General features: G+C 35.6%; 2 protein-coding genes across 2 annotated transcripts in view; both read right to left on the bottom strand.

The window, feature by feature from the left end:
• Positions 1 to 2326, bottom strand: part of LOC142334517 (uncharacterized) — a 44145-nt gene extending 41819 nt beyond the window's left edge. The window contains exon 1 of the mRNA XM_075382614.1: positions 1193 to 2326. Coding sequence (XP_075238729.1) covers positions 1193 to 2175 — 983 coding nt within the window. The 5' untranslated portion in view covers positions 2176 to 2326. The remainder of the gene's footprint in view (positions 1 to 1192) is intronic.
• Positions 2327 to 2423: 97 nt separating this feature from the next.
• LOC142334518 (DDRGK domain-containing protein 1-like) lies at positions 2424 to 16390 on the bottom strand. Its single transcript, XM_075382615.1, has 3 exons — positions 15914 to 16390; positions 9395 to 9661; positions 2424 to 2736 (listed from the first exon to the last, which is right to left on the bottom strand). The coding sequence occupies exons 1-3, from the start codon at positions 16388 to 16390 to the stop codon at positions 2473 to 2475; spliced, it is 1008 nt and encodes a 335-aa protein (XP_075238730.1). The 3' UTR covers positions 2424 to 2472.
• Between the last annotated feature and the right edge of the window lie 1864 nt (positions 16391 to 18254).

Raw genomic sequence — 18254 nt, 5'->3', positions numbered from 1 at the left:
GGGGCACCGAGGACTGATGGGGGGCTTGGTGTCAACAGGGGGTGAGGGTGGGGATAACAGCACGGGGGGTGGGGCAATAGTGGGGGAGTCAACAGGAGGGGTTTTCAGCCTCTAAGAACCGCCCATAATCTCTTCACACCATAAGTATGTCTCCAAAACAGTTTGAGCTGAAACAGAGCTGAAAAGCTCTAAGAGCATTTAATGCCCGCTGGGCGCTACCTGTTTATCCCGTTTTTGAGGACGAAAAGTCAAAAGCGTCAGATGAAAAATTGGTCAAGCGAAAAATAGCATAAAAAAGACCGAGAGGACTAAATAATTGCTACAAACTTCGTTTGAGAGCAATTAAAAAACCTAGTGATTTTATGTGAGAGTAATTGTCGACTGGTCGAAAACGTGAATTCGGTAACACTGAAACTCGCTTCAATTAGTTAATTACAAAATGCAAACTGAAATATCTCTCAATATGTTCAAAAATCCCGTATACGATAAAAAATCCTACTTATGAACTTTGTATTGAGTAATTAGCGAAATCCGTTCAATAAAACGAACAGACGAAAACATAACCGACTAAACGTCGGAAGAATTGCTCTTGAACGACTAGTGGGAGCTCTAATCAATTGCAGCCTGCATCAGTCGGGGGGAGGGAGGGGAGCCTAAATAGGACTAAGAAGTTCAATAGTGGGCTTCAAATAACCACATTAGAGGTTAACATATACCACTATCAAGTTAAAAATGACACCAGTTTCGGCGCACTTTTCATTTGACTTTTATTATTAAATTGCCGCCAATGGAGTTCAGTTGCTTGAAATTGTGATTGCGAGACTTTTAGATCACGCGAAACGCATGTCAAGGGCGTAAAAGTCACTCGAAAAGTCAAAATTGTCAGGCGAAAATTTTGCATAAAAAAAGACACACACGTTTACAATAATTGCTATGAACTTTGTTCAAGAGCAATTAAAAAACGATCAGTCGATAAGTTGGATAAGTACGAAAAATTGCATTAAAAAGACCAGCAGGACTAATATAAATGCTATAAACCACGTGACAATTACTCTCAGCATGAAGAACTCCCAGGTTTAATTCGTCCAAATGCAATTACGACAATCATTACATCTATGCTCAGGATCTTACGATACAAGGATAAGCAACCAGAGACATAATTATCAGCTACGAAATTAACGCTCACACTAACTTTGACTTCTTTTTGGACATGCTATTCCGTTTCTTCTCTTTCTTCGATTTTTTGGCTTTCTTTGATTCTTTTGACCTCTTTCGATCTTGGCTCCAAGATGACGACCGCTCCCTCGTTCTCTTACGCTTCCGACTATTTTCTTCATGGCTGTTTGAACTCTGTTTGCTTGATTTATTGGTCCGAGACTTCGACTTCGAAGGTTCCTCTTCGGGAGAACATTCGCCATCAGAACTGTCAACAGTTTTTGGCGATTGTTTGATATGTTTAAACTCTCTGTCGCTACGCTTCCGTTGAGTGCTTTGTTTGTGATCTGAAGACGATGTTGACTCTGATTTTTTGCCAGACGAGTTTTTAGTTCCAAAGCTAGATGAGATGGAGCTGGACTCTAAGGTGTTCTTGAAATAGTTGAAAGGCGGAGGAGGTGCAGGGAGAACTAGAGATATAGCTTCAAAGCCCGGAGGTGGGGGTAGCATAGTCGGCGGGGGTATCATGCCATTAGGCGGTGGGGGTATCATGAAGGGGAGAGCTGATGATGCAGCAGGAGTGGCGTCATTCGAGGAACCTTTATTTGTTGAACGATCGCTTCCAGATGACGCTGCGCCGCCTTTGGACGTAGAGTTCCGATTTGGAACTTGGGCAACAGGAGGAGGCGGTGGAACAGGAGGAACGGGACAGGGCGGAGGTGTACCAGACATTGCTGCAAAGCTAGCCTGGTTTTGTTGAAACATCCACATATTAAACTCCATAGGCTTTTTGTCACTTTTTAACTTACAACTGGCTGATGCTTGTTTGCTATTGCTGCCAGTCGGCACTCGTTTGTGCCTTGTCGAGTCACTGGACACTGCTGTTGCTTTGGCTGGGATAGAAGCCTGAGAAGAATTCGGAGACTGAAGTAAGTAAGCGTCAACTGTTTGGGAATCGATTATGACGAATTTAGTACCTTGTTCGTCGACTGCTTTCAACGCCCTGTCACTTCGCGTCATCTGAATCACAAGTCACTCTTAAATGCCAAGCAATACCATCTTCCGATAGCGTTCAATAGATACATGAGTTTGCAGGCTTTTAATTGAAAAAAAAGCGGTCCAGGGCGCTACATTGATCTGAAAACAGCAAAAACATTATTAAAAGCGCATTAATAGACTTGACAACGTAAAATTCTTATGGAGAAGCGTTGATTTAAGTATTGAGACGAGAAACCATAGTAAGCTTGAAAAAGCATAATGCACATAAATATCGACATAAATGGGTTAATTGACAAGCAATTACATATTTTGAGCACTTTAAGATGCAATAGTGGACATTGGTTTGAGTGATATGATGTTCCTGGAAGTACAAGCTGAGGCCAGTTCGGATATTGAGATTCTGCCTCTTTGAGAAATAAATTTGGCCAAATTGAGCATCTCCTCTTCTGAGACGTAAATGAATTTTCCTCTGTCGTCCAAGATCCCCGTCAACTGTTCAGACTCCTGCAAAGACTTCAAGCGCTCCACACAATCTGCACTCCTAAGACTGAAGCAGCTGGCAAGCTCCTCGATGTTAACGACCTATAAAAATTTTTGCATCAAACATGCAGACAGTCTTTCTCAGGCTACCGCCAAAAACAACTATTTTTATGCCAGACGAAGTTGATGAATGTTTATTCATTCATAATAGAAAAAATGCGGTCGATACTCCATAGCTGCCAAATATAAACATAGCCGACAAATTGCGGGAAAATACCCGCCGTTGCCTTCCATCAAAACATAGCTGACAGATTGCCAGAAAATAGCCGTAATAGCTTGGTAGATTTGCAGTCTCAAAAAAATAGTAAAAGCAACACACCAAAAAAACTTTTTTTTAAAGGCTGACATGTTAAATTTTTTTTAAGAATTGGTTTGACTTAACGCTGCTTCTATTAGCTGCCCTCAGATACCCTTAAATTAGAATGACACGCACTCTTGACCTTACCTCTTCGAATAAAAGTAAATAAAAGTCAATTTCATAGTTATGAAGTCATTTTTGAGAGTGAGATTGTCACGTGTGACCAAAAACTAAATCACGCCAATGAACAAAAAATTCGCCGAAGGGACAAATGATGCCACACACTCAATTCAGTTCAAATTGCACGAACGGATGAATTAAAAGCAGATTTGAAGTGATTTTGATGTCATACGGTGGTAATAAAAATCCTGACGACGAAAAAAATACAAAGGAAGGCCAATAATAGCCTCAGCCAACGCTTTGCAGCTACTAAAATAAGGAAAAGGAAGAGTCTAATTCGAGGTGCAGTTTATTATAATCTAAACCTATACTTAATTCAACTTCTAAACTGAAAGCTTTTATGCTTAATACTAATGTCAGCTATCAATCCCTCTAATGGACTTTGATAACCTAATGCACTGTGATTTAATGACCGAGCTTCATCAGTTCATCTCGTTACTTTTGATTTTGCGCTTTTGAAACTGACTGTTTCAAAATACATTCAGTTGAAACACTGAGTGAGGTAAGTCAGGAGTGAAAAGTAGAAGTCGTGACATATTTAAAACGAAAAACGTAATCAAAAGGTAAACCCAATTTTAAAAAAATAGCAGTACACGTCCGAAATTACAATCCAAAGAATTGAAGGAACAACTAAGAACTACAGTATCTAACCAGTGGATCAATTGAACAATGCCAGCCAAAAAAACAAAGTGCCAAAAAATGAGAAAATAATCAAACTCAACGAAAAAAATATAGCTAAAACTTTTAACGCTTTTACCCGGAAAAACGAACCTGTGACCAGGTTCATTGCCCACTAAAGATAGACAACGAGAAATGTAAAAAATACCTTCAAAATTGAAAAATTTATTAAAGGTTTCTGAATTTCGCTTTAAAATTCTGTTGAAAACCAAATTTTTGTTTCTTGGATTTGTTTAGTAAACCATCTGCAAAAACTAAAAAAAGATTATTTGGCACATAAAGACCACTAGGCTCAAAAATGACTAAAAATTTTTGCAAAATTTATTGAACGGTTGCAAATGTCCCGTGAAATTAACATCTTCAGAATCAATTCATTGTCCCCAAAAACAATTGAGTACCAATTTCAAGCCTCAAGAAATTTCACTGCCCCGTATCGATGGATAAAATCGGAACACAAAAACTTGCGAATAAATTGAAAATTCAAATTTTGTCAACAAATTGTCAAAATTACTGATATTAAAACGTTGAAAACCATTTCATTGCCCCTACCAAATATGCAGCAACCTATCATCAAACCCAAGAGGAAGATCCTTGGCTCAAAAGGCTCGAAGAAACTCCTAAAATGACCAAAAACTTCGAAACTTGAAAACATACCCTCAGATTGCCGGAAAATAGCCGCCGTTGATCCCCACAACCAAGATTGAGATTGAAAAAAAAAGAAAATGAAAAAAAAAATGATTTTTGTACACAAAAAACTTTAACGTGCAAATTCTTTTGATGTCATTTTAGAGCTAAACATACACCTGTTTCGTGGTGAAACGACACAGGGGAAGGTACCAATACCAATAAGTATTAGAAATGTTAATTAAGAACAAAGTTCGAGTAACGGGCATCTAAAATTGGGCTTTATGGGTTTATCCCGTTTCTATTTCTGATTTCGTTTTTGATACTGACTCTGTTTATTTTTGGATTGCTTTGCTGAGCAACTGCTGTCTAAAAACATTTTAAGAACGAGAAAAGAGTGAAATTAGCCTAGAGAACTCAGAGATTTCACGCAAAATGTTGAACAAGCTGTGAACAAAGGTAAAGCGAAAAATATAAAAGCAAAATAAAACGAACGACGAAGTAAAAAATAGGAGCGCTGTAATAGCCGGCTGAGAAGCTGAGGGCAGCTATCAATAAACTTTTATCAAAAATTAATATAAATCGTGATAACAATATTGAAAACAATTCCATTGCCCTTAGAAATTATGCAGTAAGCTATTATCAAACCTAAAGGCTGGAAAAACTCAAAAAATTGACAAAAGTTTTGAAAAACTTGACCAGAAAGTATCAATTCGCGTGATTACGTTTGCAGTACCAAAACAATTAGCTGACAAAATAGTTATAAAAATTAATTATGTCTTGCAAAAGACCTCTATCAACTTTAAGAAGGGTCAAATTAAGACCGCACAAATAAAATTGGAATACGAAACAATTGACCACTTGGGATAGAAAAGGCTCCTAAAAAAGGAACTTTGAACCGCGAATTAGAATCTTCCAAAGCAGCGGCACCAATTTACGTACTTGAAGGTTACTGAAGCAAGCTATAGGGCTACTAAATAAAATTAATGCCCGCTGGGAGTTGCTTGCTTATCCCGTTTTGAATCAAAGTCATGCGAAAAACATAGTAGGACAAGTCCTGAATTACCATCCAATGAATTGAACAGAAATCTTAAAAATCATCAATTGACTAAAAGAACAATTGGATAACACAACCAGCTAAACAAATTTATTTACAGAAATTGACAATTATCGAAACAGAATTTGTTTTTAGATACTCTGGCTATCAAAGTAACAAGAACCGATTATTACACAACAATTCATAAAAATCGAAACATATTGGCATTTCACAGATATCTTTCCGGAAACAAACAGACAGAAGCAAAGCCCACAAAATGATTTTTGACTAAAAGCAAGCTTTCAATATAACTTTTAACCCCATGATTCGGGAATCCAGCAGCAAGATAGGCTACAGTTTAAATCCTACTGGAATTAAGCAGTTTCACTAAAAAAATTCGTCAAAAAATTGCACTTAAAAAACCAATGTACGGCAATTATTTTACATTAAACTTGAAAACAATTAAAACTTAAGTTACGTTTAAAGACACTAATTTCATCAAAACCAGAGACTCCTTGCAAAAAACTACATAGCTGGCAGATTGAAGGCTGATAAGTTTTATTTTGATTACAAATCTGTATAAGTTTTTGCTGCCTCCATTAGCTGCTCTCTATTAACCTTCAATTAGAGTGACACACACATTTGACCTTATCTCTTTGAACTAAAGTAAAAAATAGCCGGCAGATTGCCAGAAAATAGCCTCAATAGATTCGTAGATCGGCAGTCTAAAAAACAGTAAACAAGACAGACCAAAAATTCATCTTTTCAATGAAGGCTGATATGTTATATTCTGATTTTAAAAAATGGATAAGTTTTTGCTGCCTTTATGAGCTTCTCTCAAGTAACCTTCATCTAGAGTGACAACCACCCATTTGACCTTATCGCTTTGAATTAAAGTAAATAAAAGTCAATTTCAAATTGAGGAATTCATTTTTGAGAGTGAGGTAAGTCAAGTGTGACCAAAAATTTAATCACACGCATGAACAAAGAACTCGCTCCACTAAGAGCGAAAAATGACGTCACATGCAATTCAGTTAAAATTGCATGAACGAATGAACAAAAAGTGGCTGTGACGTCATATGCTCGTAACAAAAATCATGACGACGAAATAAAAAAACCAATAGAAGGCCAATAATAGCCCCAGCTATCGCTGTGCGGCTATTAATAAAAGTCAATTTCAAAGTGAGGAAGTCATTTTTGAGTTAGGTAAGTTAGGTGTGACCAAAAATTTAATAACGCTAATGAACAAAAGAACTCGCTCAAGCAAGAGCGAAAAATGACGACGTCACGCACGCACTTCAGTTAAAATTGCATGAATGAATGAACCAAAAGCAGATTTGACGTGGTTGTGACGTCATATGGTCGTAACAAAAATCGCGACGACGAAATAAAAAAAACAAGGAGGCCAATATTAGCCCCAGCTATCGCTGTGCGGCTTTAAACAAGAGGACAAACCTGCACGCTACAATAAAAATTCGGGTTATATACAAGTCAATTAGACGGCAGAAACTGATCCAAACAGATAAATAATTCAAAAATAAAATAGGTGCTAAAACTCAGAGAAAAATCTTTCAAAATAGCTTCTGTAATGCTAAACTCTATTGATGTTGAAAGTTGATGAAAATTTTAATACTAATATCCTCAAAAAAATCTGGTTCGTCAATAGTTATCCATTAATCCAAATTTAAGCCTAAAACTGTTTCATTGATCACTTAAAGTGAAAACAATGATCAAAAATATTGGAATTTTTTCAAAAATTTAAAATAAGCAAAAAATAGCAAAAATATTATCCAAATAGTGTTATTAAAAACATTCCATTCACCCATTTAGCAGCCTTAAAAAGTTTCTTTGCCCTATAAAAACAATAACAATCGAAAAACGACAAAAATTTCTAAAAAACTTTAAATAATTAGCGAAAATTGTTTCGACTCTGGTTTGAAAATTGGATTAAACAAAATAAACCATTTAAATTTGCATTAAAGGGCATTTGACATAGGATAACAAACATATAAACTATGAACGACTTTTAAAATAACCAAATTGACAAGTAATTTTAAAAACATTGACAAAAACGGAAAAATTGCTGCATTCAGAGCTCAAAAACAGCGAAACTGACCTTTCCCCCTTAAACTCAGGCCTTAAAAATATGTTATATTCTGATTTAAAAAAATGGATAAGTTTTTGCTGCCTTTATGAGCTTCTCTCAAGTAACCTTCATTTAGAGTGACAACCACCCATTTGACCTTATCGCTTTGAATTAAAGTAAATAAAAGTCAATTTCAAATTGAGGAATTCATTTTTGAGAGAGGTAAGTCAAGTGTGACCAAAAATTTAATCACACGCATGAACAAAAAAACTCGCTCCACTAAGAGCGAAAAATGACGTCACACGCAATTCAGTTGAAATTGCATGAACGAATGAACAAAAAGTGGCTGTGACGTCATATGGTCGTAACAAAAATCATGACGACGAAATAAAAAAACCAATAGAAGGCCAATAATAGCCCCAGCTATCGCTGTGCGGCTATTAATAAAAGTCAATTTCAAAGTGAGGAAGTCATTTTTGAGTTAGGTAAGTTAGGTGTGACCAAAAATTTAATAACGCAAATGAACAAAAGAACTCGCTCAAGCAAGAGCGAAAAATGACGTCACGCACGCACTTCAGATAAAATTGCATGAATGAATGAACCAAAAGCAGATTTGACGTGGTTGTGACGTCATATGGTCGTAACAAAAATCGCGACGACGAAATAAAAAAAACAAGGAGGCCAATAATAGCCCCAGCTATCGCTGTGCGGCTTTAAACAAGAGGACAAACCTGCACGGTACAATAAAAATTCGGGTTATATACAAGTCAATTAGACGGCAGAAACTGATCCAAACAGATAAATAATTCAAAAATAAAATAGGTGCTAAAAATCAGAGAAAAATCTTTCAAAATAGCTTCTGTAATGCTACACTCTATTGATGTTGAACGTTGATGAAAGTTTTAATACTAATATCCTCAAAAAAATCTGGTTCGTCAATAGTTATCCATTAATCCAAATTTAAGCCTAAAACTGTTTCATTGATCACTTAAAGTGAAAACAATGATCAAAAATATTGGAATTTTTTCAAAAATTTAAAATAAGCAAAAAATAGCAAAAATATTATCCAAATAGTGTTATTAAAATCATTCCATTCACCCATTTAGCAGCCTTAAAAAGTTTCTTTGCCCTATAAAAACAATAACAATCGAAAAACGACAAAAATTTCTAAAAAACTTTAAATAATTAGCGAAAATTGTTTCGACTCTGGTTTGAAAATTGGACTAAACAAAATAAACCATTTAAATTTGCATTAAAGGGCATTTGACATAGGATAACAAACATATAAACTATGAACGACTTTTAAAATAACCAAATTGACAAGTAATTTTAAAAACATTGACAAAAACGGAAAAATTGCTACATTCAGAGCTCAAAAACAGCGAAACTGACCTTTTCACCTTAAACTCAGGCCTTAAAGCAGTTTCAGCACATTAAGCACCTAACAGGCTACTAAGGCCAGGGGATTTCCTCTATTTTAAATTAATGCCCGCCGAGCTTTACCAGTTCATCCCGTTTCAAATGCTCAAAGTAATAGAAAAAGTTGTAGAAAAACAAGACATAGCATCAATACAATCCAAATTCTACAGATTATGAAAAAAATGAGCGACTACGTAATTACCGTTGAAAGGCTGACGGTGGCTACTAACATCACCTGTATACATACAAACCAATAAATTGTTCGCTCGACTTTTAAAAAGCTTCTGCGTCTACCTTAAGAAAGCGCCAGTTCTGCCCTTGTGCTGAAATTCAAGGTCTTAGAATCATATTTAGGTTGCATCATGTTCTTAACTAGTACCTTGTTTAGTTTGATGTATTCAATGAACTTGTTGAGTTGATCTTGTGCTTCCTGAGCTGACTGATTGGCATCGTATCCCTCTTCTTCCACGTCGAATTGTGCCTTGAGTTGGAGGTACTCCTCATGCTCTTTCTTCCTCCTCTCCTCTTCAGCTATTCGTCGTTCCTCCTCCAATCGAGCCTCCTCTGCCTCTTCTTCCGCTGCTTCGGCCGCCCGCCTCTTTTCAACTTCCGCATCTCTCTTAGCACGCTCCACTCTCGCCTCAGCCTACACATACGTAAATTACGATTCTAACAATAGCGGACTGACACAGTTCATTACTTGCAACGCATCACTAATGTCCAACAATTTTAAAAAGCCGGCTTAGAGATAGGAAACATAAACTGGCTGGCTGTATACCAGCTTGAAATGGTTCATATATAAAATACGGTCTTATTGGTTCAATACTTTTGGGTCACAACCGCTACCGAGGTAAATTTGACATAACATTGGTAAAAATTCACTGTTCACAGAAGACATCAATGCCAATTAAATAAGAGAAAAACAATCTCAATTACAACCGCCCTCATATAAATCAATATAAGACTTCCACAAATAAGAGCCAAAACGGTGATGAACACAAAAAAGTTGAATTTTTTTTCAATCAATTGTTCATGATTTTCACTATATAGTTTCCACATTAATAATCTCCAGGTCAACAAACCAGTCGAAACTCTAATATTTTCCCCAAAGGTTCAGAGTTAGACAGCAGCCAAATTAAAGTAGGTGGTTTTTATTCTCTATCAGATTCAATAATAGTATTAATCCCAATTACCAATAGCTTCAACTATTTTAATTGAGAAAAGACTATTGAACTGTTCTCCAGCCAATTATTGCACGCAAATGCTTAAAAGACGAACGAGCGAAAAAGAAAAATCTGAAAATACAGAAACGCTCACATTCGAAGCACTGAAAATTTTATGCTTCTAAAAAATTTGGTTAGAGTCGCGAGAAAAAAGTAACAATTCTCATTAGATCTAACTTCCAATGCCCTTGTATGTTTTTTATGGTACCCTTCCGCAAACCTTAAAATTTGTTAGCGAACTAATCGTATTAAAAAATCTCATAAAAACAAAAGAGTTTTTGTCCTATTTTGTTTCAGAGCAGTTGAAATGAAGTTCTCTGACAAAACTAGATGTCAAAGACTGCTCTCATCCACTCTGTTTTGAAAATTACCACAAAGTTGTTATTGACATGAACTTAAACTCAGAGGCAAATCCAAGGTATTTTGAAAACTTCGATGGCAATAACACCGACGTTTTCACATTTACCCAATACGTACAGCCCTGTTGCGATCGGCTTACCATGAATTTATTAAAAATTAGAGGCTCTTTCCGCAATAAAATTTCTATCTCAAAACTTTATGATTCAGCAAATGGTACAATTAATAGCTACACACGAGCACTGACCCAACAATATATAAGGTATCTTTAGGTATTTCAATTCCTTTTCAAGAGCTACAAAACTCAACTTGAAACTGTTTATCAGTGAAGTCAACACCAGCACGGATGAAAATTTGCACAACGAAAACCCTACTAAAACACTGTAGCAGCGATTCAAACGCTCTCAACAGAATGCAAAAAATTCAATTCCAAAAAAATCAATCTTTTCCAATCATTTATTGGCTGCAAAAATTATTTTACTGATTAGAAATAGAAAATTTAGGGCTTTTCCAGGAACAGAATGTTAATGGTGCAACTTTAAAATTTTTTACTTCTCTCTAGAAACAAATGAAAAAAAATTGTCCCGTGGATTTATCTCGCCCGCTAGACAACCTGCAGTTACGATTGCTTTTTTTTAGGAAAATATTTTCTCATCCAGAAACTTATCAAAGATTTTATAGCGTGATAATTTGCTTTTGTAGCCTAATATTTTAAAAGAACTAAACTATGCACAAACAAAAAAGGTTGAACAGATCTTATGATCCCTTTTCGTCTTACTAGTACGTTTCAGTCTTCGTGGTAGAAAGATCAATGTCACTCGGGGATCTAATCTTCAACGGGATGCTTGGTAATAAGCGTCACAATGTTACTCCTCCGATTATCCACATTTTGAGTTAATTGTCTACCAAACGATGAAGCGATAGAAAACTTCCAAACACTCCCATAGTGTCGTAAAAAACTGGTGAATAAGTAGAAAAAAATTCAAACCACCAAACTAATTTAATAATGCAGCATTAGAGGACTGATGAGACCTGTCATCCACAAAACTACGAGACAATACCAACAACAAAATAATACAACAAAAACATAGCTGTCAGAATGCCAGAAAATAGCCGCAATAGCTTCGTAGATCTGCAGTCTAAAATAAACAGTAAAAAAGACAGACAAAAAAATTCCTCTTTTTTATTAAAGTCTATGTTATATTTTGAATAAAAATTTGTATAAATTTTTGCAGCCTCTATTAGCTGCTCTCAAATAACCTTCATTTAGAGTGATAGACACCCATTTGACTTTATCTCTTTGAATTAAAGTAAATAAAAATTAATTTTAAAGTGAGAAGTCACTTTTGAGAGTGAGGTAAGTCGAGTGTGACTAAAAATTTAATCACGCGAATGAACAAAAAGGTCGCTCCAAAAAGAGCGAAAATGACGTCACGCACGTAATTCGGTTTAAATTGCATAAACGAATGAACAAAAAGATTTGAAGTGGTTGTGACGTCATATGGTCGTAACAAAAATCTTGAAGAAATAAAAAAAACCAAGAGAAGGCCAATAATAGCTCCAGCTATCGCTGTGCGGCTGTTGAAAAAATAACTTGTACTTCAACACAAAGCAGATGGCACTTGAAACGGGCGACTTGAATTTTTTGATGCAAATTTTGGAAGTCATGACAACCGTAAGCTTTCATCTAAAAATTACTAGATTATTTGAAAAATCGCATGTTTTTACTTGGGCCTCCTTTCAACGCCAAGGAGACCTGTCAACAATGCGGTAGTGTGACAATACACCAATGAAGAAACACGAAAGTGAGCAGAATGAAAATTAAGTTCTTAATGAAAACTCGCAGCATCAAAGTCAGAAAACCATAAGTTAAAACAGCGAATCTCTAAACACACGAATCTCTAATTTTTGATTCATTAGAAATTGCATGGGACCTGTCATTATCCAGACTAAGAGAGAAGTTGTCAGAAAAAGAATGAAGAAGTGACAAAGTTCCAAAATCAACAGATGTTTTTAATAACAATATGTTTAAAGTCACGTTTCACCAGTTTTTAGGCCGGTACTCCTGCAAATTAGAAGAAAACTACAGGAGCATATTTGGTGCCAATTTTCATTCAAACAGTTCAGCAACCCTACAAAATCTTAATTTAATAATTCGCAATTTATTAGTCATCAATTGCACTTGGGAGGCTATTTAATTGTTTCAGCTCGGACCTGTTGATTATATTGCTTAGCTACGCAATTTTCTGATCAAATTCTTTTTCGTTGTTCTTGTCTCACGTACCCGACATTCGGTTAATTTTGTAAATTTTTAGAAATGTCCGTTCCTTAATTACAGCAAGGACAAGTTTTGCAACTTAAGCGTACTATTCACAAAAATTGAGAATAAGATTTTGAAAAAATTAATGTTTTTTATCATTTCAAAAGAAATATACTAATTTTCCTTAAAAAATGCAGTGTAATCAAACTGCTAAAGGTTTAAACACCATCAATTTGCATTTCTTAGGCTTCTCAAAAACCCACAGAAGCCAACAAAAGTGAATATATTTGTCTGTTTCTTGTTTTCACAAAATAGTGGTTTTCGGTTAAATTTTTCTTGTCTGTTGATTCCCTAAGGATTTCTCCTATTTCAAACCAGTAAATTCAATTAGAAACTCTGATACAGTTAAAAGCATTACTTAAGATGTCAAAGGAAGAAAATGTTTTTTAAAATTCATGGCAAAAATGTTGCATCCGTTTTACTTTTCATTGAAATGTAAATGTTTTCGATGGTTTCGGTTACAACAGAAACCTATTTAACTACTCAGCTAAAAGAAATCAGGGATCCATTCTGTTTCAGCGCAAAAACCAAAAAGTCAAGAATAGGTGGAATACGTTGCCTAAGAATACGTTTTTTCAATGTCCCTTAAAAGAAATATAAATTGAAAATTCCCAGAAACATAGCTGGCAGATTGCCAGAAAATAGCCGCAATAGATTCGTAGATCGGCAGTCTAAAAAAACAGTAAAAAAGACAGACCAAAAAAACCCGTCTTTTCATTGAAGGCTGATCTGTTTGATTAAAAATCTGTATATGTTATTGCTGCCTCTATTAGCTGATCTCAAATAACCTTCATTTAGAGTGACACACACCCATTTGACCTTATCTCTTTCAATTAAAATAAATAAAAGTCAATTTCAAATTGAGGAAGTCATTTTTGAGAGTGAGGTAAGTCAAGTGTGACCAAAAATTTAATCACGCGCATGAACAAATAACTCGCTCCACTAAGAGCGAAAAATGACGTCACATATGCAATTCAGTTGAAATTGCATGAACGAATGAACAAAAAGTGGCTGTGACGTCATATGGTCGTAACAAAAATCATGACGACGAAATAAAAAAAACATAGCAGGACAAGTCCTGAAATACAATTCAAAGAATGAAAAACTCAGACGTACTCTACCTGACCAGCAGATCAATTGAACAATGCCAGCCAGAACACAAAAATCATCAAAGAATTGAGAAACTAAAAGAATCAAAACTAAACAAAAACCAAACTCATTGCTAAAATTCTTGAAGCTTTTAAAGCTAAGGCAAATTTTTTTTCCCTTTGAAAACACCTATTACAAAAGTTTTTTCAAAACCATTTTTTTTCTGAAATCGGTCCAGTATTATATATGCAAGACCTGAAAAACATTCATTGGCCCTTGAAGATCGATTAAATCGAAAATGACACAAAAATTTAAGAAAGAAATCAATTGCAAATCATAAGGAAATGTTGCTGAAAATTGTGATTTAAATATCTTCAAAATCATTTCTGTGTCTCTAGAGGCTGTCCAGTAACCCAATTCCAAGCTTTAAAAAACTCATTGGCTCATAGATCGATAGGCAATAACTTTTAGAAAAAATTTCAAACTTCAAAAAGTAGTAATTCGTTCTATTAAAATGTTGAAAGCCATTATATTGACCCGTAGCAACTATTTAATAAAATACTGTGAAATCCTGGATGCAGTTACCTGGCTACTGAGGCAAGAAAAATAAACAAATTACAAATATTTTTAAAAAAACTTGAAAAAAATTGCAAATTCTATCAAAAATTTTCTAAAAGTTGAAAGGTTAAATTGTTGAAAACAAATCCATTGAAACTAAAATCCATGCAGTAACTTTTTTTATCAGAACATGGAATAGGTTTTCTTGCACTTGCGAATGGACGAATATCAAAAAATGACAAAAAACTTTAGGAAACATTAAAAAAATTGCAGATCTTATCGAAAAAATGCTAAAATTCGAGACATTAAAAAGTTAAAAAGCATTCAACTGTTACCAGAAACTATGCAGTGCCCTATTAACAAACCTCAAAGGAGATTGCCTGGTCCCTGAAACTGGAAAAACTGAAAAAAAAACGATGAAAATTTTTAAAAACCTGAAAAAAATGTAAATTTGTTCAAAAAAATTGCTAAAATTAGTGATAGTCAAAAATTGAAACCTATTCCATGGCAACTAAAAATTTTTCAGTAACTTATTATCCAACCCCTAATGAAGTTGTCTTGCCCCTGGGACTCAAACAATTTGAATGATGACAAAAAAGATGTCAAAAAACATGAAAAATTTGCAAATTTTGTCAAAAAATGCTAAAATTCATGATGTCAAAAAGTTAAAAACCGTTCCATTACCAATAGAAACTGTGCAGTAATCTATCATCAAACCGTAGAGGAGGTTTCGTGACACCCAGGGCTAAAAAAATCAAAAAATGACAAAAATTTTCAAAAAACCTGAAAAAAATTGCAAAAATTAGTATCATTTTGTGTGTTTGTGTTTGTAGTACCACGACATATAGCTCATAAAAAGGTCATAACAAGCAATTTTGTCTCACAAAAGGCCTTCATCAGCTTTTAAAAACTTCAAACTGAGACTAATCAAACAAAATTTCAAAAAAATTACAAAAAACATGAAAAATTGCACCATTTTGAGCCGAAAAACTCCTAAAAATGACCTTTTAACCTTAAATTAAGGCCATCCCAGCAGTTGCACCACTATACGCATTTGAAGGACTACTAAAGCCCACTTTGGGCCTCTAATGAAACTTAATGCCCGCTGGGCCTTACCTGTTTATCCCGTTTTGAAAGATCAAAGTCATTGAAAAATGTGTGAACACATCTTAAAAAAAAAAAAAAAACACAGCGCACCAATACAATTCAAATTCTTTGAATTGTAAAAAACCAAGAGAAGGCCAATAATAGCCCCAGCTATCGGTGTGCGGCTATTAAAAACTCTTACCCGCTTGCCCAATTCCCTTTCCTAACACAATATTCATCAAAAGAGATAATTTTGCAATCATACCTCGGCTTCACGCAGTCTTCGTTTCTCCTCTTTCATCTCCATTTTCCTCATTTTCTTCACACCTAATTTGCCACTTCGATTCCTCAAGGTCTCCGCCATGTCCTCCATCGATTCGCCATCTGAAAAATCACCCTCTGAATCCATAACCATCATTGGCCCATCCTCCCCCGCCTCAAATCGAGGGATCGCACCACCGCCACCTCCACGCCTGTTTTGACCAGGGCGCTGAAGTAGTTGCGGTTGTCTATTCATGACCCGATGGTTATTTACAGCAGCAACCGTGTCCCTTTGCTCCACACTGAATACTCCCATCCTACGAGTTAGATAGATCAGCAGCAGGACTCCAACAGCGACAACTCCTAGACTCATCGCAACCAGACCCAAATTAGTGTCCAGTGCGTATGATTCTATCTTCTCACTAGATTTGCTGAATCGCCGCTCATCTGCCATACCTTTTCTGAAAGATAACACAAACATTGTATACACAGGGCATGAAACTATACGCATTGCAGTATCTCACCTACCTTAAACAAATATAAACCGACTAATTTCGTAAGAATTGCTCTCGAACGACCGGTGGGTGGAAAAACAATTGACCCCGCCGGGATCCGAACTACTGACCTCCCGATCCATATTCAGCTGCACTGCCCACTCGGCAACCATTCCCTTCTCTTTGCTTTGCTGCAACCGAAAGTCAGTTGAGAAGTCAAAGAATGTTCTAGAAGAAAAGCGCAAAATGGTCAAGCGAAAAAATTGCATTAAAAAACCAACACGTTTACAATAATTAATATGAACTTTGTTCAATAGCAATTGATAAAATTGGGGATATCTTAACTTACGTAAAACAATTCTAAAAACTCAAATGACCGCACGTATCTCATTCAGTTAAAATTTAACAAACTTGCAAATAAACTCAACCTCGTATGCTCTTCTTCACAACTAATTTTTTTCCAGTCAAAAAACCCGGCATATTGCCGGAAAATAGCCGCCGCTGATTGCCATAAACCCGATTCGGATTGAAAAAAAAAACAGAAAAAATTGAATTGATGTAAGAAAACGTTTTTAGAAGTGCGAACTATTTTTATATCATTTTGTGGTTAGGCATACTAGTGTTATTTAATGCGAGGATACATGGGCTATTGCCAATGCCAATAAGCACTAGAGATGGTAGCTACGTTTATAAGCAAAGATCAAGTAACGGGCCTTTAAAATTGGCTTTAAGAGTTTATCCCGTTTCTATTTCTGATCGTTTCTTAATACTGAGTGTTCATTTTGAATTGATTTGTTGAGCAAATGCTGTTTAAAAGCACTTTGAGCAGAATGAGAGCTTAAAAGAGCCTAGAGAAGTCAAAAAAGATTTCGCGCAAGATGTCGAAAAGCGAAACAATTTTTTTTCGACGAGGTAAAAAACAAAGCCGAGAGACTCCAGCATCAACCCGAAGAAAATTTAACTTTCACCCTGTCCACATGAAACCCAAATGCATCGAAAAACACCTAAAACATGAGCAAGAAATGAACACTGCAAAAAATGCGGAACTGACTTATTTTATGAAAACAAGTGTCATCAAAATTTTGTTTTCACTTAGCAAAAATAACCATACCAACAGCCCTAACTAATCAATTGAACGTAAAAAACACCCCAAAAGGCAGAAAAACAAAGCAACTAGGCAAAAAACTTCGAAAAGAAAAATCAAGCACAAAACCTTAAATTTAGTTTAATAGTAACGAAAGTAAAAGGCCACGACAATTTACCCAAAAACTTATTTCAACTAAAAAAGTTAAGTCAGGCCTTAAAACAAGAAATAGAGAAAAAACCGCTAAAAAAGCGTCTAAAACGGCAAAATCATAAAAATAGCTCGCATAAGCTCATTGAAAAGATTGCATACGAAACTCTAAAGATTGAGATGGTCAAAATTGTTCCCAAACGTACATTTACTTACCAATATGTTTAAGAGAAGCCTACTTTACCGAAAAAGTAAAGTAAAACAAAACATCAACCACCTAACGTCGGAAAAATTGCTCTCGAATGACAGGCGGGGCGAGCATTGTGAATTATTTTTATGGGTGCTAAAACATCCGACAAACGTATGGCTTGAACCCCAACCTCCTGATTCCGATTCCCACACCTCGCCAGAGGCATTAACCACTCGGCTATCAGTGCCTTCTGATGTTATCTCTAATAATCGGTTTTGTTTGAACAACAGCTTTATTTCGGAGTGAGCGCACTCGAAATCATTCAAAAATCAAGAAGTGCGTGAAAAAGTCACTTGAAAAGTCAAAAATTATTCTAGAAGAGAAGCGCAAAAACCGTCAAGCAATACATCTGTATAAAAAAGACATA

The sequence above is a fragment of the Convolutriloba macropyga genome, chromosome 2 (assembly GCF_964194025.1).
Source record: "Convolutriloba macropyga chromosome 2, txConMacr16.3, whole genome shotgun sequence".
Taxonomy (NCBI): domain Eukaryota; kingdom Metazoa; phylum Xenacoelomorpha; order Acoela; family Convolutidae; genus Convolutriloba; species Convolutriloba macropyga.
The sequence above is the reverse complement of the archived record's forward strand: the minus strand, read 5'-3'. Positions and strand labels throughout refer to the sequence as shown.

What these genes read in the sequence shown, in the direction of transcription:
- LOC142334518 (XM_075382615.1), bottom strand. Translation starts at nt 16,390, where the DNA reads ATGTTTGTGTTATCTTTCAGAAAAGGTATGGCAGATGAGCGGCGATTC. An exon ending in GAAGACTGCGTGAAGCCGAG is followed by an intron (nt 9,662 to 15,913) that starts GTATGATTGCAA and finishes ACGTATGTGTAG; the next exon opens with GCTGAGGCGAGAGTGGAGCG. An exon ending in AATACATCAAACTAAACAAG is followed by an intron (nt 2,737 to 9,394) that starts GTACTAGTTAAG and finishes AAATTTTTATAG; the next exon opens with GTCGTTAACATCGAGGAGCT.